The sequence below is a fragment of the Bubalus bubalis genome, chromosome 18 (assembly GCF_019923935.1).
Source record: "Bubalus bubalis isolate 160015118507 breed Murrah chromosome 18, NDDB_SH_1, whole genome shotgun sequence".
Classification (NCBI taxonomy): Eukaryota; Metazoa; Chordata; class Mammalia; order Artiodactyla; family Bovidae; genus Bubalus; species Bubalus bubalis.
The window spans coordinates 48,024,154-48,041,795 of record NC_059174.1 but is presented as its reverse complement, the minus strand read 5'-3'; the positions used below and the strand labels follow the sequence as shown (position 1 = coordinate 48,041,795).

At 54.3% G+C, this 17,642-nt stretch overlaps 1 protein-coding gene across 5 annotated transcripts; it reads left to right on the top strand.

The window, feature by feature from the left end:
- The first annotated feature begins 75 nt into the window (after positions 1-75).
- On the top strand, positions 76-17,634 carry MAP4K1 (mitogen-activated protein kinase kinase kinase kinase 1). 5 transcript variants are annotated; one of them, XM_044932287.2, is made up of 32 exons: positions 76-228; positions 1,103-1,169; positions 1,340-1,397; positions 1,509-1,599; positions 2,284-2,348; positions 3,853-3,908; positions 3,999-4,046; positions 4,196-4,238; positions 4,344-4,416; positions 5,041-5,172; positions 5,579-5,641; positions 5,746-5,827; positions 6,561-6,677; positions 6,898-6,976; positions 7,692-7,750; positions 7,824-7,867; positions 7,945-7,989; positions 8,746-8,788; positions 9,206-9,368; positions 9,463-9,545; positions 10,077-10,161; positions 11,350-11,426; positions 11,528-11,588; positions 12,507-12,615; positions 12,703-12,761; positions 12,943-13,046; positions 13,447-13,621; positions 13,902-13,967; positions 14,166-14,255; positions 14,346-14,416; positions 15,066-15,121; positions 17,458-17,634. In XM_044932287.2, the coding sequence occupies exons 1-32, from the start codon at positions 209-211 to the stop codon at positions 17,525-17,527; spliced, it is 2,454 nt and encodes an 817-aa protein (XP_044788222.1). In that variant the 5' UTR covers positions 76-208; the 3' UTR covers positions 17,528-17,634. The 5 variants fall into 5 exon arrangements, with proteins under 5 accessions (XP_044788222.1, XP_044788223.1, XP_006068763.1 ...); XM_044932288.2 differs by lacking the exon at positions 76-228 and having other exon boundaries at positions 1,034-1,169; positions 7,836-7,867; XM_006068701.4 differs by lacking the exon at positions 76-228 and having other exon boundaries at positions 1,034-1,169; positions 13,905-13,967.
- The last annotated feature ends 8 nt before the right edge of the window (positions 17,635-17,642 follow it).

The following is a 17,642-nucleotide window of genomic DNA, read 5'->3' as shown; positions in this document are numbered from 1 at the left end:
GCCTAACCAAGTGCGCAGGCGCCTTCTCGCGGCGAGGGGGCGGGACTAAGCTTTTCCCGGGCCTAGCGTATCCAGTTATAGTCCCAGGCGCGTGAGCGTGGACTTACCGGGAAGTAGACTGATCCGTGGCGGCGTGGACGCACGTTGCGATGCGCGCGGCTGTGAACTCAAAACTGCTGGGGTTCCATCAGTACAATCCTTTTGGTCCATGGGCATGTGCCGAAGAAGGTGCTCTCTGAGGTCCCCTTGGCCCCAGGCCTCGGCCCCTGAGGCAGGATCCTGAGCTTCGCAGGTCCCCCACGCTGGTCCCCCCCCACTTCACCCTAACGCCGAGGGTAGTGGCCCGCAAAGCTGTTGTGCTCAGCCCGGCAGGGGCGGACGGAGGGGCTCGTGGACCCCGCCAGATCACGCCCGGTCCCCATAGGCTCCAGTTTTGCGGGTGAAGGCGAGCGCCCTGCATGTGTCCACAGCAGGCATGGCTGCACATGCTTGTGTCATTATGTGTATATGCTCTGGGTACATCCACATACGTGCACACGGGTATCCAGGTGTGTGCACGTCGACTGGCCTGCGCGCCACACAGGGAGTTACCGCCAAGTGCCTGTATGTGTCCCTGTATGGGTGAACAATAATGTACGCTGCATGGTCATCCCGGTGTAGACCTGCCATCTCCAGGTTGTGGCCCAACACTCAGCACTCAGCAGAGGTTCAAGTGTAGTTTTTAGCCGCTGCCCAGAACGGGGGAGGGTGAGGGCACCCTCCAGGTCACAGTGAAGATAGTTTGCATCTGGTTTACATGCAGCCCAGGGCCCCGGAGGTGGAGGGGGGGGGTCCCCTGGGTCCCAAGGCAAGCTGCCCCTCACAGGCTGCCAGGGCTCAGGGGACAGGGGGTGGAGCCGCCGGCTGCACAGCTCTGTGCTGGGGCAGGAAGCGAGAGTGGGGAGGGGGGAGCCCACAGCCGGTGGAGGCAAGGCGGGTGCAGGGCGTGTGGGGAGGGAGGGAGGTGCCAGCATTCGGAGCCCTGAGGCCCTGCTGGCCCCTGGGCGCAGGCCCAGCTCCGGCCCCCAGGAATGGACCTCGTAGACCCTGACATCTTTAACAGGGACCCCCGGGACCACTATGACCTGCTGCAGCGGCTGGGTGGCGGCACCTATGGGGAAGTTTTCAAGGTGAGGAACCCCCCTCATTCTCCGACACCCTCAAACCCGTGACCTTGGGGGTGAGCCCCAAGAAGGAATAGGGATGCGAGAGGGTCCCAGTCCTCGGCTTGGGTTCAGGGATGCTGAGGAAGACCTCGGGCAAATGGAGCCTGCCTGACTGCCAACTTCCCCTTTACAAGGCTCGAGAGAAGGTGACAGGGGACCTGGTGGCACTGAAGATGGTGAAGATGGAGCCTGGTGAGGAGAGGACCCAGGCCCTCATTCCCCTGCCCCCACCTCCTGGGACCCTGGGATCTCCCCCATACTCCCTCCCTGCAGTAGCCTTTTCTCTTCTGCCCCTCCTCGCAGACGATGATGTTTCCACCCTTCAGAAGGAAATCCTCATCTTGAAAACTTGTCGGCACGCCAACATCGTGGCCTACCATGGGAGTTATCTCTGGTGATGAGCCGCAGACCTGCCCTGCCCCCCAGCCCAGCCCCCAACTCCCATTCCTGACCAGGCCCCCCCAACCTAACCTCTAATCCCGGACCTCCATTTTTAACTGAGGCCTCCTAACTTGATCCCCAGCCCGAAGTCCCACTTGTTTGACCAGAGCACCTCCAAATCTCATCTCCAATAACTAACTAGCATTTCTCACTAAATTGATCCCTTTGTGGTAATCAAATGTGAAACCAAGTCCCCCTAAAACTGATAATCGTTCTGACTTGCAGGTCCCCCAGTTTCACTTTCTGTTCCTTTAATATGAACCCCTAATTTCCCTGACCCTTGAATATCCCAGATGCCCCAGGAATGATCTATGCCCCCGAGACCCGGCATCCTGGGCTCCTCTGTCCCCTTTGAACGTCCACAACCTGTGAAGTCTCTGCCCTGTCTCCTAGGTTAGCATGGGACAACAGAGAACGTCATGGTAGGAGCCCAGGGACCTAAATATATATTTTCTTCTCTGAGCCTCAGCCTCCCCATCTGTAAAATGGGATGATCTCACTCTGGTAGGCAATAGAGAGATGACAGCTCTTACATTCAAGTTCTTGTTGAACTAGGATAGGATGGACAGTGAGCCAGGAACTGTCCTAGTAATGATTTATTATGGTTATTATTATTATTGCTCTTGAACCGTTGTAGGCTGCAGAAACTCTGGATCTGCATGGAATTCTGTGGGGCTGGTTCTCTCCAGGACATCTACCAAGGTGAGTGGCGGGGAGAGGAGATCCAGGCAGCCCTTGGCCCTCCAATCCACCTGTCCTGTCCCTCTACCCTTGTGTCTCCAGGGACTGTCTTTCTGGTCTATATTTCACACAGAGCCCCTCCTCTGCACCAGGCCTGGCCTGGAAGATGCTGGGGAGACTGTGGTACCCAAGTGGGCCCTGAACCCTATATCCTTCAGGACCTGAGAGTCCAGCTCTGGTTTTTCTGCAACGATCCCCTTGACTTTCCCTGCCCCGTCTTCCCCCGTGCCTGCATTTTCTCACCGAGGTCTATTCATGCCTTTGAGTATTTCTGCGTTTCTAACTCATCGTCAGTGCCCATCTGTTCATTTAATGAGTGAATGCATTTCTGATTCACTCAGCCTGCTTTTCACTTTTTTGGAGCACTGGAGGGTGGGGGCGGGGTGGGCCTTGATCAGATTTCTGATGTGCACCTCTATCTTTGACCATCTCCCAGTCTCCCTCCAACCCTAGACCTCAAATGTCAGGAAAGGAAGGACTTCATGAAGAAGTCCTCAGGGCGGGTGGGGGAAACTGAGGCCCACAGAGAGGAAGTGACTCACCCCACCAGCCCGTCAGACCGAGTCTCTGACCCCCTGAGTCTGCTGTCTCTCTCTGGTGTATTCTCCTCACCCCTTTGTGTCTCTCTTTCTCACTGTGTCTGTTTTCCCAGTTTGGGGTGTCTCTGGCCATGTCTGTCTTTCTTTGCCTCAGCTTGAGTCTGTTCCTGATTCTCTATGTCTCTTCCCGTCTCTCTCTGCCTTTCCTCGTTCTACAGGGTGACATCACTCAGAGCTGTCCCATGCCCTCCACCTCCCCCCAGAGCAAAGCCCACATTTCTCAACACCGCCCATGAGTCTGGCCCCCACTGGCAATCCCAGGCTGGCGCTCTCAACCCTGCTCCACCCACTCCTCTGCTTTCCAGCCCCACCGGGGGCACTCCCCTGCTTCTGGGCCTTTGCACTTGCCTTTCCCTTTCCGAGTGGGACTGTTCCCCATCTCCACCCCCGCCACCTTCTCCGGGTCACCTTCGCTGATCAACCTGTGTAAAATGTCATACTCCTTCCCACACATATTTCCCACACATATTTCCTGTTATCTTTTCTTGCTTAATTTTTCTTCTTACTATTTATTGGCGTCTCGTGTATCATGTATCTTACCTGTTTATCTTGTCTGCCATTGTCTCCTGGGCTAGAACGTTCTCTCCGTGGGGGCACGGATCTCTGCCTCTTTTGTCCACAGCTGTATCCCTGCTGCCTGCCGCAGTGGCTGGCACACAGTAGACATGCAGCAGATAATCACGTTGAATGAGTCTCTCTGGTTCCCTGCATCGCTGCCTCTATCTGTTGCTGACTGCCTCTCTGCCTCCTCCTTCCACCTGTCCCATCCCAGTTCTCCCCTCCCTACGTGGTACCCTCTCAGCTGGTGTGGGTGGTGGCCAGGGGTCTGGCCTGCACCCAACACAGTGCCTGGGTGACCTTTGCAGTGACAGGCTCCCTGTCGGAGCTCCAGATCAGCTACGTCTGCCGGGAAGTGCTCCAGGTAAGGGGATGCTCTCTGGGCTTGGGGTGGGGCAGGGCCCTGCTCCTGCCTCTGGATGCTCATAGCCCCCACTTCTGCCCTCCTCCCCAGGGACTGGCCTATCTGCACTCACAGAAGAAGATCCACCGGGACATCAAGGTGATCTAGGGGCAGAGAGATGGCCTTGGTGGGTGGGGGACCCGGGAGACAGGAGTCAGGAGGGTCAGGGTGTCGTGGGGCCAGGGAGTGTCAGCAGCGTTGGACTTGGGGGTATCTCTGACAGCCTCGAATCCCTCCCTCTTCCCCAGGGAGCCAACATCCTCATCAACGATGCTGGGGAGGTCAAACTGGGTGAGTGTGGCTGGTGGGGATGGGGAGAGGGGCTGACTGAGGGCCTGAGGGGAGACTGAGGGGACAGGGGACCCCAGGTCACTATGTCTCTCCTTCTGTCTCCAGCTGACTTTGGTATCTCGGCCCAGATCGGGGCAACGCTAGCTCGACGCCTCTCTTTCATTGGGACGCCCTACTGGTGAGGGATGCCTGGCTGGCAGCTAGGAGTGGTGTGGGGTGGCTTGGCTTTCACCAGCCCAGATCTCTGGGAATCTCTGTACTGGCTTTTTTGCCCACCTCTACCTTTCTCTGGACCGGACTTCCCTGGTAGCTCAGACGGTAAACGAACGGTGTATCTGCTCTTTGGGTCTTTTTGGAGTTTTCCATTTACCTAGGTCTCTCTGTGCACCCTCCGGCCATTCCTCCCAGTGTTTATGTTGATTTTTATCCTGGTCTGTCTGTCTTTCCATATCTGTCCACATTTGTCTCACTGTCTCTCTCTTAGTCTCCATCTTCCAGCCTGTCTCTATCTCTCTGCCTTTATCTCTCTCCATCTTTTTATTTTTTTAATATTTATTTGATTGTGCTGGGTCTTAGTTGCAGCATGTGGGATCTAGTTCCCTGACCAGGGATCGAACTCAGGCCCCCTGCACTGGGAGTGTGGAGTCTCAGCCACTGGTCCACCAGGGAAGTCTTGATTTCTGTCTCTCTCCACCTTTATGTTTCCCTCTGCATCTGGCTCTCTCTATGCCTGCCCATTCTCCTCTTCTCCCCTTCCCCTTCTTGTGTCACTCCTTGGTTCTCCGAGGGTCTCTGCCCCTAGGATGGCTCCGGAAGTGGCGGCCGTGGCCCTGAAGGGGGGATACAATGAACTGTGTGATATCTGGTCCCTGGGCATCACAGCCATCGAATTAGCCGAGCTACAGCCACCACTCTTTGACGTGCACCCTCTCAGGTAGGTAGATGTGGCAGGTCCCCCTGGTCCCAGAGACCCCACTCAACTCTGACCCTGAACACCAGCCCCCCAGCCTGTTTCTCCACCTCAAGACCCCCTAGAGGAGAACCCCCCGCTTACTCTGAGCCCAATCTGAGACCCTCAGGAGCCCCTCAACCCAGAAAGCCTTTTCTCCATCCCTCCATACTAGGGGCCCCGATTTAGGGAGCCCCATCTTGAGGCTCCCCCTGAGCCTGCTGGTGTCCCCTCAAAGGGGCACCCCATGCCTTGTGAAACATACCCGTCATTCTTGTTCTGTCCCTCCCTTTGCTCCCTGCCGACCTCAGTGCTATTAGGGGCCCCTGCAGCCGCGAGGTCTGGCCGCCACTGGAAGTCTAAGCCCCATGCTCTGTCCTTACTCTTCCAGGGTTCTCTTCCTCATGACCAAGAGTGGCTACCAGCCGCCCAGGCTAAAGGATAAAGGCAAATGGTAGGAGAGGGGCACGTGGAGGAGGGAGGGCGGGGCCGAGGGTGATGGTCAGATGGGAGGGCCTCTGGTCCCCTCACCCCAGAATTCACCTTCTTCCTCCCAAGGTCGGCTGCTTTCCACAACTTCGTCAAAGTCACCCTCACTAAGAGCCCCAAGAAGCGACCCAGTGCCACCAAGATGCTCACTGTAAGCCTCCCTCCCCTGAGAAGCCTTCCCAAACTCACCCCCGGAATTCCCCAGGGCCTCTACAACGCTGATCATTTCATTTCACGGAACCCCCATGGCCCTTTCAAAGTCGCTGGTCCCTCTGAATTCCCCAGGACCCTCGAGACTCTCCAAATTGATTCCCAGGCCCCCTTTTTTGCTTTCTTTGTGCTGGGTCTTCACTGCTGCCCGTGGCCTTTCCTCTCTTCACCACAGCGCACGGGCTTCTCGCTGGGGTGGCTTCTCACTGTGGAGCACGGGCTCTAGGGCACAGGGGCTCAGTAGTCGTGGCTCAGGGGCTCCGCTGCTCTGCGACTTGTGGGATCTTTCCATACCAGGGATAGAACCTGTGTCCCCTGCATTGGCAGGCAGATTCTCAACCCCTGAACCGCCAGCAAAGTTCCCTACACTGAGTTCTTAAATCTCACAAATTCCTAAGGGCCTCAGGACCCATTCCTGGGTGTGCTCCGGAATTCCAGGGGAACTCCAGTCCCCTCTGAGACACTTCTAGAGTTTTGCAAAATACCTCACATTCTTCTAATCTCTTCAGACACCTCAGAATCCCCCAGGTTGCTGCTCCCCAGAATTCCCTGCCTTCTTCCTCTGTTGGCAACTTCCCCCCCAGTTTCCTCTTAGACGAGTTCTCCAGCCCCATCCCAACCCCCTCCTTCCAGTCCCGCCCCCTATCTGCTGACACCCTCCTTCCCTCCTCCAGCATCAACTGGTATCCCAGCCTGGGCTCAACAGGGGCCTGATCCTAGATCTTCTGGACAAACTGAGGAACCCCGGGAAGGGGGCCCCTGTGGGCGAGATTGAAGATGAAGACCCTGAGGTGAGGGACCAGCTCGCCTTTGCTCAGCCTGTTTCCCTGCCTGGAGCGCCCCCTTGCTGCCTCTCTCAGAAAAGAGCCAGGGAGGATGGGGTGGTGGCTTGGCACAGGGCTTTGGGGGCACATGGGTTATGGGAGGGCCCAGGACTCTGGGCTGGACCCACAGGGTGGGGGGGCTGCTGCTGGAGGACCTTGGGTCTGATGCAGCTGCCGCTCTGCCCAGCTCCCCCCGGCCATCCCTCGGCGGATCCGATCCACCCATCGGGCCAGCTCTCTGGGGATCCCAGATGCAGATTGCTGTCGTGAGTAGAGAATCTTTACGTTTCTGGACACCTGACTCTACAATCCAGGAGATGCCCTCTCGTCAGATTGCCCTAGAGACCCTCATCACTTCCAAATAGACCCTCAGAGACCCCCATCACCATCTGACTCTGCAGGAGACCCCAGAGGGCCTCACCACTACCTGGTCTACAAAATGCCTCTGGAGACCCCCACCTCTCTGTCCTGCAAACAGACCTCATGAGGCTTCCCGTAACCACCAGGACTCCCAGAGACCTCAGGAATCTTTGTTCCCTGATCCCCAAATGGAACCTAAAAGCAACCACTCTATACCCATTTTGAACCCCCACCTCCCTGATCTCCATTCCTGACCCCTAAATGCTGTATAGGCTCAGCTGTGTCCGACTCTCTGTGACCCCGTGGACTAGCCCACCTGGATCCTCTGTCCATGGGATTCTCCAGGCAAGAATACTGGAGCAGCTTGCCATGCCCTCCTCCAGGGGATCTTCCCGACCCAGGGATCCAACCCACATCCCCTGCGATGGCAGGTGGATTCTTTATCACTGGTGCTACCTCGGGAGCCCCCAGATGAGACCCCTGTAAACCAGGATCCCTTCCCTATAGGGACTGCTCCAGTGCTAAGATCCTGACCCCAGAGCCCACCCCCACTTCTATTTTTTCTGTTCCCAAATCCTCATACCCAGCTCACTGTGTGACCCACCCCCACCAATCCCCCAGGGCGGCACATGGAGTTCAGGAAGCTCAGAGGCATGGAGTCCAGGCCCCCGGTGGACACGGTGAGATCCTCCCTGACTGCCCAGCCGCCCTCCTCTCCCCCTGGGCCACTGCTGACCCTTTACTATCCCGCAGGCTCTCCTACAGCCCCCTGAAGACTTCAAGAGCAGCAGTCCTAGGTCAGGGACCCTCAGGGTGGGAGTGGGGCAGGGATGTGCGTGGGGACCACCCAAGGCTCATGCCTGTTCCTTCTCAGGAGGAACCTATCAGAGTCTGATGATGACTATGACGACGTGGACATGTAAGAGCTCTGCAGGCCCCCACCCAGCCCTCGCCTTCCTACAACCCATCTTCCTTCCCCCGATCCCAGCCTCAGCCCTGCTTCCCTTCTACTACTCAGTGCTGATCCTTGACCCCTGACCCCTGACCGGACCCTCAATATCCCCACCTTCCTTCACCTCCAACCCCTGACTCCCCTTTCCTTCCTCTCCAATCCCAGCCAACTCAACCCTGGGTCCTCTGCTACCTTCCAGTCCCCAGCTCCTGCCAGATGTTCCTCTCACCCCCAGGCCTCAACTGCTGCCCTAACCTTTAACCCCTGGGGCCCTCATCTTTCTTCATCTTCTCACCCACCCTCAGACCAAACCTTCCCCCATGTCAGGCCCTCAGCCCCAGACCCAACCTCAACCCCAGCAGTTGGCCCAGGCCCCCATCTCCCCCAGCCCCAGGCCTGTGTCAGCCTCAGGGCCCACCTGTCCATTGCACACCTCTCGTCTGTAATAGACTCACGTGCACCAGGTGAGAACCTGACCCCCGGGAGCACCGTATAGTCTGTGTTCCTAGGTGGGTGTGAAGTTGCAGAGACTTGATGCAGTCAGCACTTGATATCTAAGAGTTACTGGTACCATTATCATCATGGTCATCAGTCCTTTAGCCCTCAGCTCGAGCCCCAGATCAAGTCACCCTCTGACCCTCCTGAGCTCAGACCTCTAGCCCCAACCGTCCCCAGGCCTTGTTGCCACACCCCCCGCCTACTGACCCCATCTTTGTGTTCCAGCCCTGCCCCTGCAGAAGACACACCTCCTCCACTGCCCCCCAAGGTAAGGCCCTGGGACAGAGATGGGGGGCAGGGGGCCAGGAGGCCAGGGCCCATAGGCACTGAGATACTAAGCTCTCTTGGGCTGGAGTCTGGGACACCAGGTCCTTTGAGATCTGAGAGACTGGGATGACTGGGATCTGGAAATGGCATCCCTGACCCTAGGGGTGGGACTCAGAATATTTAGCCCAATGGATGCTGGTCAGTAGCTGGTCGTTGGAAACCCCGCTGCACCCAACCCTTCCCCTTTAGTTGCTGGAGTATGTTGATTCTGGGGCATGGGTCAGAGGGGAAGGTTGGAGGGGTGGTTAGATGTCACAGAGCCATGACCTAATGTCGGTTCTGGCAGAGGTGGTTGGCAAGGTGCCTTCTCTCTGAGTTGATCTAATGTATTCCCCACCCTCCTCCTCTCTCTCCAAAGCCCAAGTTCCGTTCTCCATCAGATGAGGGTCCCGGGGGGACTGGGGATGATGGCCAGCTGAGCCCGGGGGTGCTGGTCCGCTGTGCCAGTGGGCCTCCCCCACGAACCCCCCATCTCGGGCCTCCCCCAGCCACCCGAAGCCCCCACCTCACTGCCCACTCAGGTAACAGGGCAGGCTGGGGTGGGAGGTGGGTGAAGGTGGGGGTTGGGCAGGGATCGGGGGGCTTTGGGGGCTGATTTTCCCCTCCCCATCTCAGAACCCTCACTCTGGAACCCAGCCCCTCGAGAGCCTGACCAGCCCCCACTGTTGCCCCCCAAGAAGGAAAAGATGAAGAGAAAGGTGAGGCCAGTGATGCTGAGGATTGATATCTCCGGATGCAGCTGGGGATGCCTGGTGGGAGTCGGGGGTGGGGCAGGGAAGACTAATGACAGGTGACATTAGCTGAGCAGAGCCTCTGTGCAAGACCCTGATGTCGTGTCTTTACGTGGTGTGTACCTGCACAGATAGAGCTAGATACCGCAGTTGTTGTTCAGTCACTAAGTCATGCCGACTCTTTGTGACCCCGTGGACTACAGCATGCTAGGCTGCCTTGTCCTTCGCTCTCTGCTGGAGTTTGCTCAAACTCATGTCCTGTGAGTCAGGGATGCCATCCTGCAGATACTGCAGAAACACATATTATCTGCCATTTCAAAATGGGGAAACTGAAGCACAGAGGGGTTAAACAGTTTCCAAGGTCATAAACCTTTGAGCAGGCAGAGGCGGGATTTGAACCTTGCCACTCTTGCTTCTGAGTCTTAACCACTATGCCTTCCTGTCCCCTCCCCCTTTTGCTGGATCTGCTGCTGCCCCGTCCCCCCATGGCCCACCCAGGGATGTGCCCTTCTCGTCAAGTTGTTCAATGGCTGCCCCCTCCGGATCCACAGCACGGCGGCCTGGACGCACCCCTCCACCAAGGGTGAGTACTCAGGAGGGCCATGGAGAATGTGGCAGGGTTGGGGAGGACTCTTAGTGGAAGGCAGAAAGTCAGGGAGAGGGGAAGTGTCTTAATACAGTAGGGAGTGGCAGAGTGAAGGCAGGGGCAGAGCCAGGAGTTACAGCTGGGGTTTAGGGATCAAAGCTGGGTAGACTGAAGCAGAGTTTGAGAGTGAAGATTAGGGAAATTAGTTTGGAGGTCAAGAGTGTCAGATATGGAATTTCCCTGAGGGTCTAGTGGTTAAGACTCTGAGCTTCCACTGCAGGGGGGCACAGGTTTGATCCCTGGCTGGGGAACTAAGATCCCACATGCTGCACAGTGTGGCCACAAAAAAAAATAGATAAATAAAATAGGAATTTTAAAAAGGAGTGTCAGATAAACCAGAAAGGTCAGAGTTCAGTGTATAAGATCTGGGACAGTTGGACCCCATTAACCTCAGTTGCCCCAGAGAAGGAAATGGCAACCCACTGCAGTATGCTTGCCTGGAAAATCCCATGGTCAGAGGAGCCTGGTGAGCTATAGTCCATGAGGTCTCAAAGAGTCAGACACAACTGCGTGTGTACACACACACACACACACACACGCGCGCGCGCGCACACACACAGCCTTAGTTGGAGGTTAATGGTAGAGAGACTGGGATCAGCAATTTGGGGTCAGGAGTTTTAGGGATTAGAATGTAGCAGAAAGGGACAGAGTTTTGGGATCCAAGTCAGTGAGGGGTAAATGTTAAGGAAACAGTATTAGAGCTTGTGGGGTCACACTGGACACAAAGAGCCATATGTAAGGTTATTTGAATTTGAGCATCAGTGATGAGATAGGATTAGCATTCAGGGACCAAAACTGGGGAGAAAAACAGATAGAATTGAGAGGACTACTGGGGAAGACATGTCTGATGTTGGGGTCAGAATTGAGGGGACAGATGGTCAGGTTTGCAGGTCAGAGATGGGAGAACCACCAGAACAGGGAAAGTCAGAGGCTGGTGAGAATGAGACCAGCTCAAGGGAACTGGTCAGGGTTTGAGTTCAGATTTGTGAAAACAAAGGCTGGAAATGTCAGTGTGGTGGGGGAGAGTAGAGAATCGAAGAACAGCATCAGTGTTTGGGGTCATATGAGGTCTGGGAGGGCCCATGTGATGAAGCAGATCCCAGCATCATCATGTCTGCCCCCTAGACCAGCACCTGCTCCTGGGGGCTGAGGAAGGCATTTTTATCCTGAACCGAAATGACCAGGAGGCTACGCTGGAGATGGTGAGAGGCAGTCCCTGGGGTGGGTCAAGGGGGGCCAAGGGTGGGGGCTGGAGTTGGGGTTGCTGGGGTCTTACAGGAGCCATCTCCCCCTTGCCCTGCAGCTATTTTCTGGCCGGACTACCTGGGTGTACTCCATCAACAATGTCCTCATGTCTCTCTCAGGTCTGGCTGTGGCTTGGGTGGGAGGGCTGGGGGTCAGAACTTAAGGGGTCAAAGGTCAGGAGGTTGGGAAATAGGTGGGCACAGAGAAAACAATTAGGCTCCCCCTGCGCAGAGACTACAGTTCAAATTCCAGCCACCTTTTCACTGTGGGACTTGGGGCAAGACACTTCTTCCTAGGCCTCTGTTTCCCCATCTTTAAAATGGGGCTCACAATAGTGCCCACCTCTCAAGTCAGTTTTGAGGTAATTTTCACAAGAAGTCAGTCTTTGCCTTTCTTTGACAATACTTGGTCCATGCTTTACTAAAATGGAGTAAGCAGGTTGTGGATTAAAATTTTGTGTCATTGTTCTATAAACACTTTGTGTAAAAGAATTTCTAATTTATGAGGAGACCCCGAGCCAAATAGAATGAGTGAGCTCATTCATATCACATCTGTGATGACAGACTTTTGCAGAATTTCTAGATGTTCCTTCTTGAACTTTGTAATATGTGTAACTTCATCTGATTGTTCAGTGTCTGTCATTTCTCATGTGGCCACAAGTACTATGAGGGTAGGGAACATATTTATTTTACTTACCATTGTTCACCAGAGCCAAGCACAGTGCCTGGCCTATAGCGCACATTTAAAATATGTTGCACCGGCACTTCCTGGTGGTCCAGTGTTTAAGCCTCCACACTTCCACAGCAGTGTGCATGGGTTCAATCCCTGGTCAGGGAACTAAGATCCCACATGCCATGGGGCACAGCCAAAAAAAAATTTTTAAACATGTTGCATGAAAAAATGAATAAATAAAGGTGCTTGAGACTTGAAGACTTGGGCATTTAAAAGGGACGGGGCCAAGTGATGGGCTGAGGGAAGGGTGGGAGTGTGCAGTAGCCTATAACTGCCTGCTTTCCCTATGTACACACACACTGCAGGAAAGACCCCCTACCTGTATTCTCATAGCATCCTGGGCCTGCTGGAACGGAAAGAGGGCAGAGCAGGAAGCCCCATCGCTCACATTAGCCCCCACCGGCTACTGGCAAGGTACCAGCCCCTAGTGGTACCACTGACCCCTCTAATGCCCCATTCCTGCCGTCCCTCGCCCCCATTCATGCCTACCTTCTGCCGCAGGAAGAACATAGTCTCCACTAAGATCCCAGACACCAAAGGCTGCCGGGCGTGCTGTGTGGGTGAGAACCCCAGGGGTGGGCAGACAGCGGGCAGGACCAAGGGTGGGACTTGGACTCCCTTACCACGGGAGAGGGTTGCAGAGTTAAGGCAGGGTAAGTAGAGCCTGGGGAGAGGTGTGTGGCCTTTGGGGGCGAGGGGTCGCAGGAGAGAGCATTGACCGCTGCTTACCCGCCTCCACAGCGGAGGGCACCAGCTCCGGAGGCCCGTTCCTGTGTGGGGCTTTGGAGACATCCGTGGTCCTGCTTCAGTGGTACCAGCCCATGAACAAGTTCCTGCTGGTCCGGGTAGGGAGCCTGGAGACGCTAGGGGCTTTGTCAGTTTGGGTGGCTGGGGCCGTCCACTCTACGCTTCTGCAGCGAGCTCCGCGAACCTGGGCTTCCACCCGAGGCCTCCCACAATCTCCCCAAGGCTCCGCCCACCTGGAGGCTTCTCCCCTGAAGTCTTTCTGATCCTTAAGCTCCGGCCCTCACTCCACCCGTAATTTTCTAAGCCTTTTGAGGCCTCACCCCCGTGAAGTTTCTAGATGGTGCTTCCCAAAACTGAGGGCTCAAGAAATACTTGGTGGGGAGGGGAAATACTTCGGAAGCCCCAAGCCCACTGTCCTCCAAGACCCCGCCCCTCAGGCCCCGCCCCAGGCCCCGCCCCGTCCTCCTCTGAGCCCGCCCCTCCCTGCGTGGCCCGCAGCAGGTGCTGTTCCCGCTCCCTACGCCTCTGCCGGTGTTTGCACTGCTGACCGGGCCAGGCTCCGAGCTGCCCTCAGTGTGCATCGGCGTGAGCCCCGGAAGGCCGGCGAAGTCGGTGCTCTTCCACACCGTGCGCTTCGGTGCGCTCTCCTGCTGGCTGGGCGAGATGAGCACGGGTGAGTCGGGCAGGCTCTGGGACGGGTGAGGCTTATCAGTTGGGTTGAGTTGGGTCTGAGTGGCTGGGCGGTGCTTAGCCTGAGGCGTAACTGGGAAAGGGGATGAACCGAGAGCGGGGCGGGAGAACATTGGGTATATATAATTAGTGAGATTGATGATGGGGAGTGGGGAATTCTGTGATGGGCGCGGTTTAGCCCGATTGCTTGGGAATGAAGAGGGGAGCCTAGCGGAGGAAGGCGTAATGCGGTGAAATTGGTCCCTGAACCCGGATCTCTCAAGCAGAGCACAAGGGACCAGTACAGGTGACTCAGGTCGAGGAAGACAAGGTGATGGTGTTGATGGATGGTAAGAACTTTCCTTCCTCCCTTGCCTCCACTGTTCCTAGATACCGACCCCCAGGCCCCGCACCTCTCAGAAACGCTGAGCGCCTCCAGTCCTTATTCGTCCTGTTTTGCTTCTTACACTGAACGTATTGTCCGGTCCCTCGATAACCTTCTCAAGCCCGCTTACTGCTCTTAAAGTCCCTTCTCTACCTCCTTCTAGGGTCCCTGAAGCTGGTAACCCCAGAGGGGGCCCCTGTCCGGGGGCTTCGAACTCCAGAGATCCCCATGACTGAAGCAGTGGAGGCCGTGGGTATGTGCCGGAATGATAATTCCGGGGTCCGGGGTCCAGGTTGGAGGCTTAAGTGAAACCCAAGGGTAACAGGCACTGCTTTTCTCCCAGCTATGGTCGGGGGTCGGCTCCAGGCCTTCTGGAAGCATGGAGTGCAGGTGTGGGCTCTAGGCTCGGACCAGGTAAGCTCCTCCCTCCTAGCACCCGCAAGCCACTCCCACGTCAGTCATCTCACGCATCAGATCGATTGGGAGAACAAACTCAGCGTGTAAAGTCCCTGGAGGTGACGCTTCCTCTAGGCTCAGTTCAGACAGGTCCCCTTCTCTGCTCCAGTGTCTCTTGGGACCAGAGCTCATCCAGGGTCATTGTGTGACTTTGCATCTTTCTGAGACTCCCTCCGGCTCCCAACTGTAAAATGGGGTCACAGATAGAGACAAGCGGGTTAAAAGCATGGACCAGACTGCCTGGGTTGGAGTCCAGCTGAATGATTTTAGGCAAATGACTTAATCTTTCTGTGCCTCACTTTTCTCATCCGGAAAATGGAGTGAAAATGATGCTTAATTCACAGAACACCATGTGTCAGGCTCTGCCCTTACACTTTTGTATTCTTAATCTTCGGGATCACCTGTCAGGTAGGTATTATGATTTCAAAGGTTAGTTCTCTGAGGTGCAGAGAGGTTAAGTATCTTGCCTGAGGTCACACAGTTGATGAGTGGTGTTAGCAGCCAAGATTATTTCTGGACCTGAGGAGTTCAGAGACCTTGCCCCTTACTCTCTTTAAGGGAGAGGGGAGGAGTCTTCTAGACACTGATACAGCACCTTTTCCCCCAGCTGCTGCAGGAGCTCAGAGACCCCACCCTCACCTTCCGTCTGCTTGGCTCCCCCAGGTATGAACTTGGGGAAGAGGACAGAGGACCAGGGAGGGGGGGTGCTTTGGAGGTAAAGAGGGTATCTTGAGGTGTCCCCAGTCCTCTGTATCTTTGGCCTGGACATCCTCTTGCCTGGTCTCCCTGCTTCTATCTTTGTCCCCTATAGTCTATTCCCCACAGAGCAGCCAAGGTGGAATTTTCTTTTGTTAAAACTTTTTTAATTAATCAATTTATTTTTGGCTGTGCTTCGGCTGTGTGGTGGCTCCCGGGCTCTAGAGCACGGGCTCAATAGTTGTGGTGCACGGGCTTAGTTGCCTCATGGTGCGTGGGATCTTCCCAGATCAGGGGCTGGATCCGTGTCTCTCACATTGGCAGGCAGGTTCTTCACCACTGAGCCACCAGGGAAGCCCGAAGGTGGAATTTTCATTCTTTTTTTAACTTTTTATTGATATGTTGATACAAATTTAGACTCAGAGAAGTTGCCAAAATAAATTTAAGAATTCTGTATCCCCTTCACCCAGATTCCCTGTATATTATTTTTAACCACATTTGCTTTATTCTTGCCTTGGATATATGTGTAATTTTTTTCTTTTGGCACATGAATTGCAAGCCTGATGCCAGTTTACCCCAAAATACTTCAGTGTGTGTTTCCTAAATCAAGGCAAGGACATACTCTTACAAACCACAATACAGCTGTCAAAATCAAGAAAAGAGCACGGAGATAGCACTATCTTCTAATTTCACACACCCACTCAAGTCTCACCAGTTTTTCCAATGATGCTCTTTGTAACCAAAAAATAATACTATTTTTTTTTTTTTTTGGTCCATGATATCATCCAGGATTATAGGCTGCATTTTGGGGTCATGTTTCTTTAGTCTTGTGCCTGGAACGTTCTTCAGACTTTCTGTGCTTTTCGTGACCTTGACGCTTGTGAAGAGCACAGGAAATTTGTTTTTCAGAATGTCCCTTAGTTGGGTTTGAGGTTTCCAGGCTACACGTTTGGGGCAGGAATACCACAGAAGTGATGGGGTGTCCTTCTCACTGCATCAGATCAGGAAGTGTGTATCACTTTGTCCCGCTACTGGTGAGGTTATCTTTGGTCGGTCACTTGGTTAAAATGGAATGAGCCAGCTTTCTTGACTATAATGCTACTCTTCTTTCCTCTGTATAAATAAGTATCCTTTAGGGTAATTTCTTGAAACAATGTAAAACTATTGTTTCACCTAATTTTACCATGACTTGATGATTTTTGCCTGAGCCTATTAAATGGTGAGTTTCCTATTTCTATCATTCTTTCTACATTTATAAGTTGGCATTCTACTGTAGGAAAGAGCTGTCCCTTCTCCACCATGTATGTGTGTATGTATATTTGTATGTATGTGTGTATATATGACTGTGTGTTTGTGTGTATTTCAGCATAGTCTCAAGGGTTTTTAGTTTATTCTTTTTTAAAAAAGGATCCTCCACTTTATTTGTTTTTAAAGATTTATTGTTTATTTTTGGCTGTGGTGGGTCTTTGTTGTTACACACAGACTTTTCTCTAGTTGCCGAGAGCGGGGGCCACTCTTCTTCGTTGCAGTGTGTGGGCTTCTCATTGTCGTGGCTTCTCTCGTGGTGGAGCACAGGCTCTGGACACACAGGCTCAGCAGCTGTGGCTCATGGGCTTAGCTGCTCTGTGGGAAGTGGGATTTTCCTGGGCCAGGGATCAAACTGGTGTCCCTTGTATTGCAAAGCAGATTCTTAACTGCTGGACCACCAGGAAAGCTGGTTTTCATTTTATTCTATGGGTTATAATCTATTACTATCATTATCTGTTTTGAGGCACAAATACTCACAGATTTAGCCAGTGAGAGCTTCTTCAAGGATCTCTCTGATCTCTCAATATGTCAGAGGGGCCTTTTAAAATCCAGATCTGATTGTGTCACTCTCCACCTGGTTAAAAGCTTCCTGTGGCCTCAAGATAAATACCCAATTCTGGTCACAGCTCACAAACCATGACTTGTGCACTCACGCCCTCTCCCATCTAAGCCCTTTACCCAGGCTGTTCTCTCTGCCCAGAACACTCATCCCTGCCCTTTCACCAGGTTCCCTCCTGAGCTTCTTTCAGGCTCCACCATCCATTCTTTAGGGACACCTTGGCTGACCCCTTGAGCTGGGTTTCCCTGCTGTGTGCTTCAAGCTTCTTTGTACTCATCTAATTCACTGGTTCATGTTGGTCTCCTGAGGGCAGGGGCCGTGTCTGCTCATCCACTGCTCTACCCAGCACTATGCTGGCACAAACTCTATCAACTTCTCTGCAAATGAGTGAATGAACAAATGAGTGAATGAACTGACTTCTCTTTTCCTTCCCCAGGCCTGTGGTGGTGGAGACGCGCCCAGCAGACGATCCCACTGCCCCCAGCAACCTCTACATCCAGGAATGAGTCCCCGAGGGGGTGTTAGGAACCAGTCTCGACACCTCCCTCCCCAACGGACACACACTCCTGATCCTAGCATGCCCCTGTCTCCCAATAAACATGACTTCAGTCTCTGCTTTCA

Coding starts and splice junctions, on each gene's coding strand:
- MAP4K1 (XM_006068700.4), top strand. CDS start 1,071: ATGGACCTCGTAGACCCTGACATCTTTAACAGGGACCCCCGGGACCAC. Junction 12,616..12,702: donor CCCCACCGGCTACTGGCAAG/GTACCAGCCCCT, acceptor CTTCTGCCGCAG/GAAGAACATAGTCTCCACTA. Junction 13,968..14,165: donor GGTGATGGTGTTGATGGATG/GTAAGAACTTTC, acceptor ACCTCCTTCTAG/GGTCCCTGAAGCTGGTAACC.